At 40.8% G+C, this 15,138-nt stretch overlaps 1 protein-coding gene across 5 annotated transcripts in view; it reads left to right on the top strand.

Moving 5' to 3' along the window:
- The window catches only part of PCMTD1 (protein-L-isoaspartate (D-aspartate) O-methyltransferase domain containing 1), a 72,748-nt gene extending 58,132 nt beyond the window's left edge, over nt 1-14,616 (top strand). For 2 of the 5 annotated variants that reach the window (XM_056521894.1, XM_056521895.1), the window contains exons 4-6: nt 1,725-1,896; nt 3,608-3,731; nt 12,319-14,614. In XM_056521894.1, coding sequence (XP_056377869.1) covers nt 1,725-1,896; nt 3,608-3,731; nt 12,319-12,686 — 664 coding nt within the window. In that variant the 3' untranslated portion in view covers nt 12,687-14,614. Of the gene's footprint in view, nt 1-1,724; nt 1,897-3,607; nt 3,732-4,126; nt 4,304-6,022; nt 6,208-12,318 lie in introns of all 5 variants that reach the window. The other 3 variants (XR_008844228.1, XM_056521896.1, XM_056521897.1) reach the window with 3 other exon arrangements.
- Nucleotides 14,617-15,138: the final 522 nt, after the last annotated feature.

The following is a 15,138-nucleotide window of genomic DNA, read 5'->3' as shown; positions in this document are numbered from 1 at the left end:
CCTTCCTAATCCTTGTTGTGGAGGAAAATCAACAGAGGAAGCTTTTGACTTCATATCCCGTCCTCATATCTTGTCATTTCCCTTCCTCCTATCCCGACCTCCTATCCCGATGCGTAATATGTGTACCAGGTATTGAAATATCTCCAGCTGTACGGAAATTTGTGGGAACATACATTTCCCATTGATTTGCATGGGACTTTAAACAAAAACCCAGACCCTCACAAATGGGGGTAGTTAAGGGTTAAATTAAAGATCCTATATTTTAAGTGGACATGTAATCAAGTATTATCGAAATATCTCCAGCCGTTTTGAAGTTATGCAGTAACATATATATTTCCCATAGACTTGTATGGGACTTTAAACAAAGCCCGACCCTGGTAAATGGGGGTAAGTAAGGGTTAAACCCTAGTTTTGAGGATTAGCTAATGTCATTGTTTACATTTACCACAGGAGTGAACCCATATTGTGGTCTACAAGTGCAGATCCTCCACCCCAACGTAGGTGCACAACTGCACTTAAGCAGGCTGTAAGCACAACCCCCAGCTGTGGACATCGGGCCCTCATACCAACCTCATGGAGTCTGTTTCTGAGTGGACACATGCACATTTGTGGCCTGCTGGAGGTCATTTTGCAGGGCTCTGGCATTGCTTCTCATGCTCCTCCTTGCACAAAGGCAGAGGTAGCGATCCTGCTGCTGGGTTGTTGACTTCCTACATCCTCCTCCACATCTCCTGATGTACTGGCCTGTCTCCTGGTAGCGCCTCCATGCTCTGGACACTATGCTGACAGACACAGCAAACCTTCTTGCCACAGCTTGCATTGTGCCATCCTGGATGAGCTGCACTACCATAGCCACTTCTGTGGGTTGTAGACTCCGTCTCATGCTACCACTTGAGTGAAAGCACCTCCAGCATTCAAAAGTGACCAAAACATCAGCAAAAAAGCATAGGAACTGAGAAGGGGGTCTGTGCTCACCACCTGCAGAACCACTCCTGTATTGGGGGTGTCTTGCTAATTGCCTATAATTACCACCTGTTGTCTGTTCCATTTGCACAACAGCATGTGAAATTGTCAATCAGTGTTGCTTCCTGAGTGGACAGTGTGATTTCACAGAAGTGTGATTTGACTTGGAGTTACATTGTGTTGTTTAAGTGCCCCCTTTTATTTTTTGAGTAATGTATTAAGTCCCTTTAGGACTATTTATTGTATAGCAATCTTTAGGTTGCTATTACTGTTCAGTGATACGCATAGGCATAGCAGTGATCAGCTGTATCAGTGATCTACGTCTTATAGTCTGCCATTGTGGGCAGACAATACAAGCAGGTCCCTAAAGCAGCAGGAGGCAGGTGAGGAGACATCTGGCTGCATTTTTTTTACTCCATACAAGCAGCGCAACTGCTTTTAGATGCCGTGATCAGTATTGATCACAGAATCTGAAGGAGTAATAGCAGGCATCAGCGTGATTGCTGCTAACCATCATTAGCAGCGAGGTACCGTCTATGAAGCGAGCTCAGCTCCTGTGCTCACTTTAGTCGAAATGCCCCATAGGACGAAAATAAACAAACATCCTGGTTCCTTAAGTACCATAGCACCAGGACATGTACATTTACTTCTGATGTCATTAAGGGGTTTATAAAAAAAAAAAATTACGGAGTACAGTGTTATTTACTTTAATGGCAAACCAAGTCTACATAAATTCTCTTTCGCTACATTTTGTATTTCAGATTTGAGTTTTGTGAGCCTAATTTCGTTGTTGGAAATTGTTTGGAGATCGCATCAGACAGTCCACAATATGATCGGATTTATTGTGGTGCTGGTGTCCAAAAAGACCATGAAAATTACATGAAAATTTTATTGAAAGTTGGAGGAATTTTAGTTATGCCTATTGAAGACCAGGTGATACTTTTATTTTATTTATTTATTTTTTACATTAACATAGATAAAATTGAAGTAGCTACATCAGTAGATCAGTTCAGAAAGAATTGTGCACATTTGTTTCCATTAGGTTTTTAAAAGCAAATTGATGACTTCCTATGCAGTGTACTATTGTTAGGCCTAATTTACATCACATTGTAGCCTTCCATTGGTAAAAAAAAAAAAATAGTGTTTTAAAGTTTTTATCTAATATGGGGCAGAGGAATCAAAAGTTTTGATCCATTGTAGTCTGGGTGTTCAGCATGCGATTTCCATCTCTTCAGGAGATAAGCGCCATAAACAAGCCTTATTTCAGAGGTATATTAATGCTGTCTCACACTGTACAATTCTGAACAGTTTGTGCAAAATGGTCCCACTGGACATGTGACATCTCACGCTATTTAAAGAGATTGCGCTGCATTATAGAGAATGTGTGTGATCTTGTGCTACCTAGCGAGATCTCACTGTTGAGATAACTGTCTTGGCCAGGCCTTACCAAACTTTTTTGCGGGCAGGGATTATACAGCCCACGGCCCGGACATTCCACACCCATGATATGTAATATTTTGTTGTTGCAGCTTCTGAATGGCATATTTATGATAAATTTTGCCTTGCATTTCAGAAGCATATACTATTTATGATTCCCCTATAGTCTGAGCAAGAGACAATGTACCAAGGCCGCAACCTTGTGGTGCCTCTCACATAGGTCAATAAAGACACAGTGACTGTCAACAAATGTTCCAAAACTGAGGGAATTACACATTTTGTCATTGAAAGCAGAACATTGAATTCAGGTAGAAGTCAACCTCATGGATATCGGCTTGATCTATAGACTAGCTGATCGCCATGATCTTGAATGTAAATCAAATAACTTTCAATTGTATGGTAAATCATATGTCTAAGAAAGCTTGATTTTTCTATGAAAGAGTAAATACATGCAGCGGAACTGCTCCAGAAGACCACCCTTTTATCCAGAATATATTTTTGGTTCCACCATATTTATGCATACTGAGCATTTACTTTGAGAAGACCACCTCCACCAGAGGTTTAATTTTTAATGTGCAATGACTGCCAGAAGAGTAAGGCACTAACATTTGGAATGAGCAAAAGGCAGATCAGCTTGCAACTTGGTGATGTTAAAACTGTACTACATATTTGTGGATGTGCTACATCAAATAGTAAGACCACAAATGTGGGAGAAAGCAATTTTTTTAATAAATAGATCCAGTTCAAACAACTTCACTGACCTTTATCAGTAAGTGTATTTTTTTTAATCTATTGCCTACAGTAATGAGGTGTGAATGCACCACTTAAAAAAACTTGGTTTTTGAAAGTTGCTACTTTAAACACTATGCAGCTTTGTGTCACTGCTCTACTCAATATATATAAAACTATTTATAAAGATATGAAATAAATAAATCACTTAGGGGAAGATTTATGAAATAACCTAAAAGTAAGCCTGGTTCTGTTGCCCATAGCAAAAAATCAGTGCTTAGCTCTCGAAGCTGCGCTTTGGCTGACATGGACTATGTAGACTGTCTTTTAGAGTGTTTGATTAATGTGCACTTCCGCGTTGTTTTTTTTCTTTTATTTCCTGGTTACTCTCCACAATGTATCTTTTAATGATCACACAATGAACCATTACAACATGTTTGTTTTACTGTATTAACATGCTCAATTTAAACTACTTTAGCTTACGCAGATCCAGAGAACCGGACAGAATACATGGGAAAGTAAAAACATTTTAGCTGTTTCTTTTGCCCCCTTGATGCAACCAAGTAATAACGACAATCACAAATCTGAAACTGTGAAGTTGCGTAAGTATTTACCTATATCTTTATTTAATTTTTTGTCAGTTCAGATTTTATTGGCAAAATGACAGAACAGAAAAATATAACATCATAACAGTAATCAGGGCATGCATCACATGTAAAAAGGTATCCGTATAATGTAGAATAGGAGTTACCTGTGAATCAATGTACAAGCATCTTTTAGGAAGAGGATAAACTAGTACTAGCGAAAGGTAAATGGAGCAAGGCAGGAGACATGGGAGCTAGGAAGGTTGAGTCACAAAGGGATTCATTGGTATTAATGAGTCAGTGAAGGAGGGAGGTAGGGACATCAGATGTTGTTTTTGGGAGGTAAGCATTTAGGGCCAAATCTTAAAGAAGTGGTCATGATTATGATACACCCAACTTTAAATCTCTTTTAGGAGGCATATTTGGTTAACCTTGGCCGACCATTGTTGCTCTGTAGGCGGAGATGGGTTAATCCACAGCAACGGTAGAAGGAGTTCAGCCGCAGCTGCTAGGTGTGTGACTAGACAGATGAGGAAAAGCACAGGACCAGGAATGCCAGAATAATAATAGGAAGAGAAAGTTTGATCGAGGTGGAGCATACCAAATTTTATTTTATTTATTTATTTACACTGTTGACCAAAAGGGATTTATCTCCTGACAATGCTACAAAGTGTGTGTGAGAGCTGGTATACCTGCATCAGAGCTTCAACACCAAAAGACCCATATAGTAAAGTAACTTGGGGGTTTTACCATCTCATAAGTAGCTTATATTAATAACTTATAATTTGTCTGCAATTTTATCCACATAGAAAATCCATGAGCGTATTGAAGTATGCACTTCCTTTCAGTCTCCGTGAGGGAAATTTTAAGTTCCGATTCCCAAGAGATGAGAAACATTGGAACAACCAGGGATAGATGGAGTTTTGAGATAGCTCTGACGAGTCATGATCAAGCCACGTGAGGTCTCTAGTATACTTTTGTGCCCATTAAAAAGGTGTCACAACTGTGTCAGATCATGTGAAGGGGGAGAAGATTTGACTGATTCAGGGACACCAAAGACTGAATTTTATCATTCGAGGGTGTGATATGCTTATACAGGAAGTCAGACAATGAAACATGATGTAGTAAGTCTAAAATAGAAGAGTCGTTGGCTGTGGTTGAGTATAAGACAGGCAGTGCAGAGAGCCCTTGAGCATGGGGTTGGTGTACATCATCCATAGTGGGAACTGAGAGATAAAGGGAGTCACCACCTAGTTACTGTAATTTGTTAAAAAATCTGAGCCTCTAAATAGACACCCTCCTTCCAAACCCCCCCCCCCCCCCCCCTCGGCCCAGTCCCCATAGTTGCAAAGTTTACCCAACATTAATGGTAATCTAAAAGTCAAAAAGTAGTATAGATAGCAGAGATCAGTTGGAACATAAAGTTAAGTTTCTTAAATGGGCATACTGTCATTTGCACAAAAAAAAAAATTGATGATGTAGATAACATATCAAATAAATACATTGGTTAAAAAATGTGTATATTTTTGGGTGACATTTTTTTTTTGTCATTGCCGCTATTGGCTGTGTATCTTGTCTGGAACAAAATATAGGAAGTGTGGACAGAACAAGCAGGGCTCTATGCAGGCTCCTGGCTTGTCAATCAGCCTGCTGTGTGAGTCGGGAGCATGTCACAGAGCCTCAGTGCATAGAACTTTACTTGTGCCACCTACTGTTTCTGTATTATGTCCCAGCCAAGACACACTGGCAATAACTTGCTGGAGCAAGAAAACATTTTTTTTTCACCCAAGAATATGTACATTTTTTAAACTATGTATATTAAAAATATACATATAATGTTGTTATTATGCACATTATATAAATGTTTCTGCAGTTGACAGTGCCCATTTAAGGGTGAAGAATATGTAGTCCTATGCAACCCTGTAATAGGTCTTCTTGACTTTATGCCATTCAACAGGACCATAGCTTGAATCATATAAAGGACTCAAAAGGAGTTGTGCCTACCTTTCTTGCACTTGATGAATCCTGTTTTGTCAGTGTGTAAAAGGTTGGGAAAGTTTTGCTTAGCCTAATTGCCAGTAACTTGTCCCAGGTTTTTTGGTCCACATCCAATATCGATGTGGGCCTTTAATTCATGGGGTCCTTACTTTCCTTTGTGAATACAACTACATAAGCTTTAAGTGATTTAAGGAGGTAGTTCATACCTTTTTGAAGGAGGGAATTTCAAAATGTATTCTGATTGGGTAAGGGAATGTTACAGAACTTCTTGTATTAGACTATTGTAGCCCAAACGTCTTCAATTCCTCCAGTGTTTGTATTAGCCATCAGCCTTGTGACTTGTTGGGTGCATAGAAACATGAAGGTGAGAGATCTGCCACTGCCAGAGGTGGGATGTGCAGAGGGTACAAATGGGACGTCTTTATGGAACCTGATCAATACTCCTCTGGAAGCTGAGCTGGTACTGTCTGTGTGGAACCAAGAAGGGAAATAATTAGTAGGTAGCTAATGGAGCTTATCAGCTTTAACATGTATCTCCTGTATCGCCACCCGAAGTGATGTCTTGCCTTGGCCGGCAATAGGCTGAGCTGCAGTGTAATGCATTGAGCCACGGCATTGGTCACCAGTATTTAATGCCTCACACTGCCGCTCAGCCTATCGCCAGCCGAGGCAGGACATTGCTGCATAAGAGAATTTGCTGAGCCGCAGTCTGACACGTTGACCACAGCCAAACGAGACTGCAGCGGAGGAGCAGAGCAGAAATTTACGCCTCCTTTGTGAACCTCCCAAAAACATTCACACAGCATAATTTCTGCTGCAGGAATTCCATTGAAGTAAATGGGCAATTAATTTCTGTGGAATTTACTGCAGATTTTCATTCAGAATTAAATGAAGAAATTCTGCTGGGTGAACATAGCCTTAGACCTGAGTCACTAGAAAGGAAAAAGGCTGAGCCATGCTGAGAATTGTTTACTAGGAATAGAAATAGCAAAGAAATGCAGTGCTCCAGTCCTTCATGGGCAAAAGCAACCTTGCACGCTTTATTTCACCAAACACTACAGCAGGGTCTTGACTCTGAGTCTCTTTTAAGCTTAAAATGGACTTCTGCTTGAGTCTAAACGTTGCTGTGGTGTTTAGTAAAATAAAGCATGTATTTTTACTTTTAACTATGAAGAATTGGAGGGCTACATTTTTTCCTATGTCTTGTTTGGACCTGAGGGGTGGTGAATGCTCAGTTGGCACCATTGTTCACGAGCAGGAACTTATGATAAAAATGATGCAGTTCACAAGCAAAAAATAAAGGGAATGCACATATGCTTCAAGGTGTGTCAGTGTGGTGACTGGGTGCTCTATTCCCAGTGTGTACACAGTAATAAAAGGGTTCACACACACGGTTTTAACTGCAAAAGATTCTTTCTCCTTTTATATGAAAATTATGTTTTACAAAATACAGCAAGATGAGAAAAGCAGTAAATAATCACCCAGGTGGATATAGATAGTCCGCAAGATGTGTGCTGGAGAGATAATCGGCTTATTTAAGGCTTCAACATTTAGCTCCACTGCTGTGCTTCTCTGGCCATCTCCATGCACTCGAAGGACAGGTGAGATAGATTGCAACGTTTCAGAGGCTAAGCCTCCTTTGTGAACCTTTGCTACGCCTCCTTTGTCAAGCCTGACAAAGGAGGCGTAGCCTCTGAAACATTGCAATCTATCTCACCTGTCCTTCGAGTGCATGGAGATGGCCAGAGAAGCACAGCAGTGGAGCTAAATGTTGAAGCTTTAACCCCTTAAGGACTGAGCCCTTTTTCACCTTAAGGACTCTTTTTTGCAAATCTGACCACTGTCACTTTAAACATTAATAACTCTGGAATGCTTTTAGTTAGCATTCTGATTCCGAGATTGTTTTTTCGTGACATATTCTACTTTAACTTAGTGGTAAAAATTTTTGGTAACTTGCATCCTTTCTTGGTGAAAAATCCCCAAATTTGATGAAAAATGTGAAAATTTTGCATTTTTCTAACTTTGAAGCTCTCTGCTTGTAAGGAAAATGGATATTCCAAATAATTTTTTTTTTTATTCACATATACAATATGTCTACTTTATGTCTGCATCATAAAATTGATGAGTTTTTACTTTTGGAAGACACCAGAGGGCTTCAAAGTTCCGCAGCAATTTTCCAATTTTTTACAAAATTTTGAAACTCGCTTTTTTTCAGGGACCAGTTCAGGTTTGAAGTGGATTTGAAGGGTCTTCATATTAGAAATACCCCATAAATGACCCCATTATAAAAACTGCACCCCCCAATGTATTCAAAATGACATTCAGTAAGCGTTTTAACCCTTTAGGGGTTTCACAGGAATAGCAGCAAAGTGAAGGAGGAAGGAGAAAATTCACTATCTTCATTTTTTACACTCGCATGTTCTTGTAGACCCAATTTTTGAATTTTTGCAAGGGGTAAAAAGGTGAAAATTTTTACTTGTATTTGAAACCCAATTTCTCTCGAGTAAGCACATACCTTATATGTCTATGTTAATTGTTCGGCGGGCGCAGTAGAGGGCTCAGAAGGGAAGGAGCGTCAAATGGTTTTTGGGGGGCATGTTACCTTTAGGAAGCCCCTATGGTGCCAGAACAGCAAAAAAAAACACATGGCATACCATTTTGGAAACTAGACCCCTCGGGGAACGTAACAAGGGGTAATGTGAACCTTAATACCCCACAGGTGATTCACGACTTTTGCATATGTAAAAAAAAAAAAAAAAAAAAATTTTACCTAAAATGCTTGGTTTCCCTAAAGTTTTACATTTTTAAAAAGGGTAATAGCAGAAAATACCCCTCAAAATTTGAAGCCCAATTTCTCCCGATTCAGAAAACACCCCATATGGGGGTGAAAAGTGCTCTGCTGGCGCACTACAGGTCTCAGAAGAGAAGGAGTCACATTTGGCTTTTTTGAAGGAAATTTTGCTCTGGGGGCATGCCGCATTTAGGAAGCCCCTATGGTGCCAGGACAGCAAAAAAAAACACATGGCATACCATTTTGGAAACTAGACCGCTCGGGGAACTTTAACAAGGGGTAAAGTGAACCTTAATACTCTACAGGTGTTTCACGACTTTTGCAGATGTAAAAAAAAAAAAAAAAAAATTACCTAAAATGCTTGGTTTCCCAAAAAATTTACATTTATACAAAGGGTTGAAGCAGAAAATACCCCTCAAAATTTGAAGCCCAATTTCTCCCGATTCAGAAAACACCCCATATGGGGGTGAAAAGTGCTCCGCTGGCGCACTACAGGTCTCAGAAGAGGAGTCACATTTGGCTTTTTGAAAGCAAATTTTGCTCTGGGGGCATGCTGCATTTAGGAAGCCCCTATGGTGCCAGGACAGCAAAAAAAAACACATGGCATACCATTTTGGGAACTAGACCCCTCGGGGAATGTAACAAGGGGTTAAGTGAACCTTAATACCCCACAGGCGTTTCACGACTATTGCATATGTAAAAATAAAAATATTTTTTTTTTTACCTAAAATGCTTCTTTTCCCAAAAATTTTACATTTTTAAAAAGGGTAAAAGCAGAAAATACCCCCCAAAATTTGTAACACAATTTCTCCCGAGTACGGCGATACCCCATATGTGACCCTAAACTGTTGCCTTGAAATACGACAGGGCTCCAAAGTGAGAGTGCCATGCGCATTTGAGGCCTAAATTAGGGATTGCATAGGGGTGGACATAGGGGAATTCTACGCCAGTGATTCCCAAACAGGGTGCCTCCAGCTGTTGTAAAACTCCCAGCATGCCTGAACAGTCAACGGCTGTCCGACAATACTGGGAGTTGTTGTTTTGCAACAGCTGGAGGCTCCGTTTTGGAAACCGTGGCGTACCAGACGTTTTTCATTTTTATTGGGGAGGGGAGGGGGGCTGTGTAGGGGTATGTGTATATGTAGTGTTTTTTACTTTTATTTTTTGTGGTAGTGTAGTGTAGTGTTTTTAGGGTACAGTCGCACGGGCGGGGGTTCACAGTAGTTTGTCGCTGGCAGTTTGAGCTGTTGCAGAAAATTTGCTGCAGCTCAAACTTGCAGCCAGATACTTCCTGTTAGCCTCCGCCCATGTGAGTGTACCCTGTACATTCACATGGGGGGGGGGACATCCAGCTGTTGTAAAACTACAACTCCCAGCATGCGCTGACAGACTGTACAAGCTGAGAGTTTTAGTTTTGCAACAGCTGTAGGCACACTGGTTATGTATCACTGAGTTTGTGACCTTACTCAGTGTTTCAAAACCAGTGTGCCTCCAGCTGTTGCAAAACTACAACTCCCAGCATGTACGGTGCATGGTGTAAGGTGACTGCTGGGAGTTGTAGTTTGCAACAGCTGGAGGCACACCGGTCGTGAAACACTGAGTTAGGTAAAAAAAAAAATGGGTTTCACAACCAGTGTGCCTTCAGCTGTTGCAAAACTACAACTCTCAGCAGTCACCGACAGCCAACGGGCATGCTGGGAGTTGTAGTTATGCAACCAGCAGATGCACCACTACAACTCCCAGCATCTACTTTAGCTGTTTGTGCAAGCTGGGAGTTGTAGTTATACAACAGCTCAAGGTACACTTTTCCATAGAAAAAATGTGCCTCCAGCTGTTGCAAAACCATAAGTCCCAGCATGCTCATAAGGGAATGCTGGGAGTTGTGGTGGTCTGCCTCCGATATGCCGGGATGCCATATGCCGGGATGCCTGCTGAACGATTTCAGCAGGCATCCGGCTCCGGTCCCCAACCGGCTATCGGTGGGGACCGGAATTCCCACGGGCGTATGGATACGCCCTGCGTCCTTAAGGACTCGGAATGCAGGGCGTATCCATACGCCCTGCGTCCTTAAGAGGTTAAAGAAGCCGATTATCTATATCCACCTGGGTGATTATTTACTGCTTTTCTCATCTTGCTGTATTTTGTGAAATATAATTTTCATATAAAGGAGAAATAATCTTTTGCAGTTAAAATAGTGTGTGTGAACCCTTTTAAAAATGATGCAGTTGACATTATGAATAAGCCCTTGCAACTTATTTTCAGAACTACAAATCTCAAACCCAGGTGAACCCTTACACGCTCAATTTCATCAAAACTTTATACTGCCCCCAATTGTTGTCCTAAGCCAGAGCATTACAAAGTAGCATCTGTAATTGCCTGTCAACAAATTATGGGCACTTCTTTCCTCTGCCCTGCTTGCTCTAAAGGATGAAAAGTGGCTTCATTATTAAGGTTGTGGGGCCTGATCCCTGGTAAAATTATTGAAGTTGTGCCTTATGACAGAGCTGGCTGCAGTAGTTTTCAATGAACAATACAGAAAAAAAAAATTGCTAGTAAATAACAAAACTAATAACATAAAGCTAATGCTAGTCCTAATTTGTGTGTATGGTACTTAGTGAATAGGTATTCCAATTATAACCATTGTATTTTATTCTCAAGATGCCCATACATGTATATCTACTTTCTATGTTCCTTTTTGTTTATGTAATAATGAGCCGTTACTAAAGGCAAAGATTTGTAATTTTTTATTTCTTTTTTTTTTACCCTGAAACACTGGATATTTGGTCTTCTGGGCTCCTGTGGTGTTCTAGTCTGAGCAAATTTATATTTATTTATTTTTATATAAAATATTAAGTTCAGTTCCCTGAAGTACCCCTCTATCATCTCCTGTACAGCGCCCATCCTACATTCCTGTTCTTCGTGCGCTCCGGCCCCCACCATGCAGGACGTGGGCAAGTATGGACCCGTCTAGACTATCATCGGGTGAAGTGGGGCATGGCTGCAACAGGTGATTGGCTGAGCGGCCTTCACTTGCTCACCTCCAGGAAGGTGGGGGTTGAAGCACTCGGAGGACAGGAAATTAGGAACAGCCCTGTACCAAGAGATCTTGGGGGGCCCATCCATTCCCCTATCATGTCTATGTTCAGTTCCACAGAGTACCCATTTAAGGGCATATTTACATGTAAAAGATCTGCTGCAGATTTCAGTGTAAACTAAATGACTGAACACAGCTTCAAATATGCAGCATCAAAAATGCAATAGATCCTGTACATGTGAATACACGGGCAGATTTTGTGCAAATTTTCTGCAGTGCATTGGTAGATTTGTGGATTTTCTGAGGACACATTGAAGTCAATAGAAGCAAAATTTGCTGTAGAAAATACACTTTTTGCATGAAATCTGCTTATGTGAATGGATCCTAAAGATACAGTCACACAGGTGGATTTAAGTTTCCTGCTGCAAGTTTACTGTGTATTTTGCTGCAGGTGATTTTGCTACCTATTGACTTCAATGGGTAGCAGTATCACCTGGAGAAAATCTGCAGGGAAATATGCACACGTGAGCGTACCCGTTATGTAAATTGTAACTGGCTAGTGCCTTTGTTTAAACTGGAAAAATGAAAAAGCACTTGAGAGTCTGCTGAAACCATCTAGGAGAGAGGAAACTGCCTTGTTTAGTCTGAATCGGGATCTGCTAATAAGGCTGCAGCAGAGACTCCACAATGTGAAAGAAATGACAGAAATAGAATTCTTTCTCTAGAGGAGACAGATTTTCCAACTGATGATTGCCATTAAATAATTTTTTTTTTTCTTACAGCTGTGTGTACTGTAAGAAGCCTACAGGACTTGGCTCGTATCTATATTCGCCGTACACTTAGAAACTGCATAAATGATGAAATGCAGGCCAAAGGAATTCCTCCAAAAGCCCCTCCAAAACGGAAAAGGCGGCGTTGCCGTAGACGTCGCATAAACACCTATGTATTTGTAGGAAATCAGCTAATTCCTCAAGCCTTAGATAGTGATGATGATGAAAAGATAGACGAGGACAGCAAAGAAGAAGAAAAGGATCACAATGAAGCTTTAAAAGCTGAGGAGCCTCCACAAAACCTTCTTCGCGAGAGAATTCTGAGCTTACCTCTCCCGGAATCTTTAAAGGCATACTTGACCTATTACAGAGAGAAATGATGATGCACTTGAATATGAAACTTTATTGCCTGCTGATAATTTTTTTTCTTGACAATGTAGCATTTGTTAATAAACAATTTGCCAGTTATACACTGCTCCAAAAAATAAAGGTTACACTTAGATAACACATCCTAGATCTGAATGAATGAACTAATCGTATGAAATACTTTTGTCTTTACATAGTTGAATGTGCTGACAAAAAAATGACACAAAAATTATCAATGGAAATTAAGTTTAGCAACCCATGGAGGTCTGGATATGGAGTCACACTTAAAATGAAAATGGAAAACCACACTACAAGCTGATCCAACTTTGATGTAATGTCCTTAAAACAAGTAAAAATGAGGCTCAGTAATGTGTGTGGCCTCCACGTGCCCGTATGACCTACATACAACACCTGGGCATGCTCCTGATGAGGTGGCAGATGGTCTCCTGAGGGATGTCCTCCCAGACCTGGACGATAGCATCCGACAACTCCTGGACAGTCTGTGGTGTTGGTGGATAGAGGGAGACATGATGTCCCAGATGTGCTCAATCGGATTCAGGTCTGGGGAAAGGGTGGGCCAGTCCATAGCATCAATGCCTTTCTCTTGCAGGAACTGCTGACATGCCCCAGCCACATGAGGTCTAGCATTGTCTTGCATTAGGAGGAACTCAGGGCCAACCGCACCAGCATATGGTGGGTCTGAGGATCTCATCTCGGTACCTAATGGCAGTCAGGCTACCTCTGGAAAGCACATGGAGTGCTGTGTGGCCCCCAAAGAAATGCACCCCACACCATTACTGACCCACCCCCAAACTGGACATGCTGAAGGATGTTGCAGAACGTTCTCCACGGCGTCTCCTGCTCAGTGTGAACCTGCATTCATCTGGGAAGAGCACAGGACGCCAGTGGTGAATTTGCCAATCTTGGTGTTCTCTGACAAATGCTAATCGTCCTGCATGGTGTTGGGCTGTAAGCACAACCCCCACCTGTGGACGTTGAGCCCTCATGCAGTCTGTTTCTGACCATTTGAGTGGACACATGCACATTTGTGGCCTGCTTGAAGTCATTTTGCAGGGCTCTGGCAGTGCTCCTCCTTGCACAAAGGTGAAGGTAGTGTTCCTGCTGCTGGGTTTTTGCCCTCCTATGGCCTTCTCCACGTCTCCTGATGTACTGGCCCATCTCCTGGTAGCGCCTCTATGCTCTGGACACTACGCTGACAAACACAGCAAACCATCTTGCCACAGCTTGCATTGATGTGCCATCCTGGATGAGCTGCACTACCTGAGCCACTTTGTGTGGGTTGTAGACTCAGTCTCATGCTACCACTAGAGTGAAAGCACTGCCAGCATTCAAAAGTGACCAAAACATCAGCCAGGAAGCATAGGAACTGAGAAGGGGTCTGTGGTCACCACCTGCAGAACCACTCATTTATTGGGGATGTCTTGCTAATTGCCTATAATTTCCACCTGTTGTCTGTTCCATTTGCACAACAGCATGTGAAGTTGATTGTCAATCAGTGTTGCTTCCTGAGTGGACAGTGTGATTTCACAGAAGTGTGACTGATTTGAAGTTACCTTGTGTTGTTTGTGTTCCCTTTATTTTTTTGAGTAGTGTATCTTTCAGCAACAAATCCAGTGAACACCTAGACGGTCTTAACTCCATTCATTAATTTACTGTAGTTTGTTTTTTACAAGCTCTATATTTTCTGTACATTTTAAGATAAATTGTACACATATTTTTAACTGTAACAAGTTACTGCTTTGTGGTATATCTTGCTCTTTGGGGAAAGCATTCTTAAGCAGCCTGTATTCTAATACAAGGCATAGCACATTGGAGAAAGGTCTGAATGGTCTAATAGCCATTTCAATCATTTTAAAACACAAGTCACAATGGGACATTCCATTCTAATTTGTTTAATTTTGTTAGAGATATATATATATATATATATATATATATATATATATATATATATATATATATATATATATATGCCAGTTAAAAAGTGCAATAGTTTAGCAAAGGTAACTTTTGTGAACGCCATAAGTTTTGTGATTTTCTAAGAAAAATTTGAATAGTCAAACTTGGAAATGATTTTGCATTTAGAACAAAATGTTGCTTGTTACAATCCTCTTTAAAAATTATTAAACCTATATGTTTTCTATAGTTCAAATGTGGTTAAATATGTTCTGTGTCTGTAATTATAAAGAACCATTGATAAAACCACCTATTGATTCATACTTGCTGGGCTTTCCAAAATGAAAGCCAATAACAAATGTGTTCCAAGTACTGTTTTCATCATGTTTAGAGAGGAGACAAGTATTTGTACAGCAGTGCTTATATGCTTATACAAACAAATTGTTCCATCCAGCTCTCAAACCTGTTGCATTTTAAAGACCCTTCTAGAGGAGAATACTTACCATTTAAGGACTTTCTTACTGTATTCAATATGTTCCTTTAAATATCTGC

The sequence above is a fragment of the Hyla sarda genome, chromosome 5 (assembly GCF_029499605.1).
Source record: "Hyla sarda isolate aHylSar1 chromosome 5, aHylSar1.hap1, whole genome shotgun sequence".
Classification (NCBI taxonomy): Eukaryota; Metazoa; Chordata; class Amphibia; order Anura; family Hylidae; genus Hyla; species Hyla sarda.
This window is presented reverse-complemented; position numbering and strand designations above follow the sequence as displayed.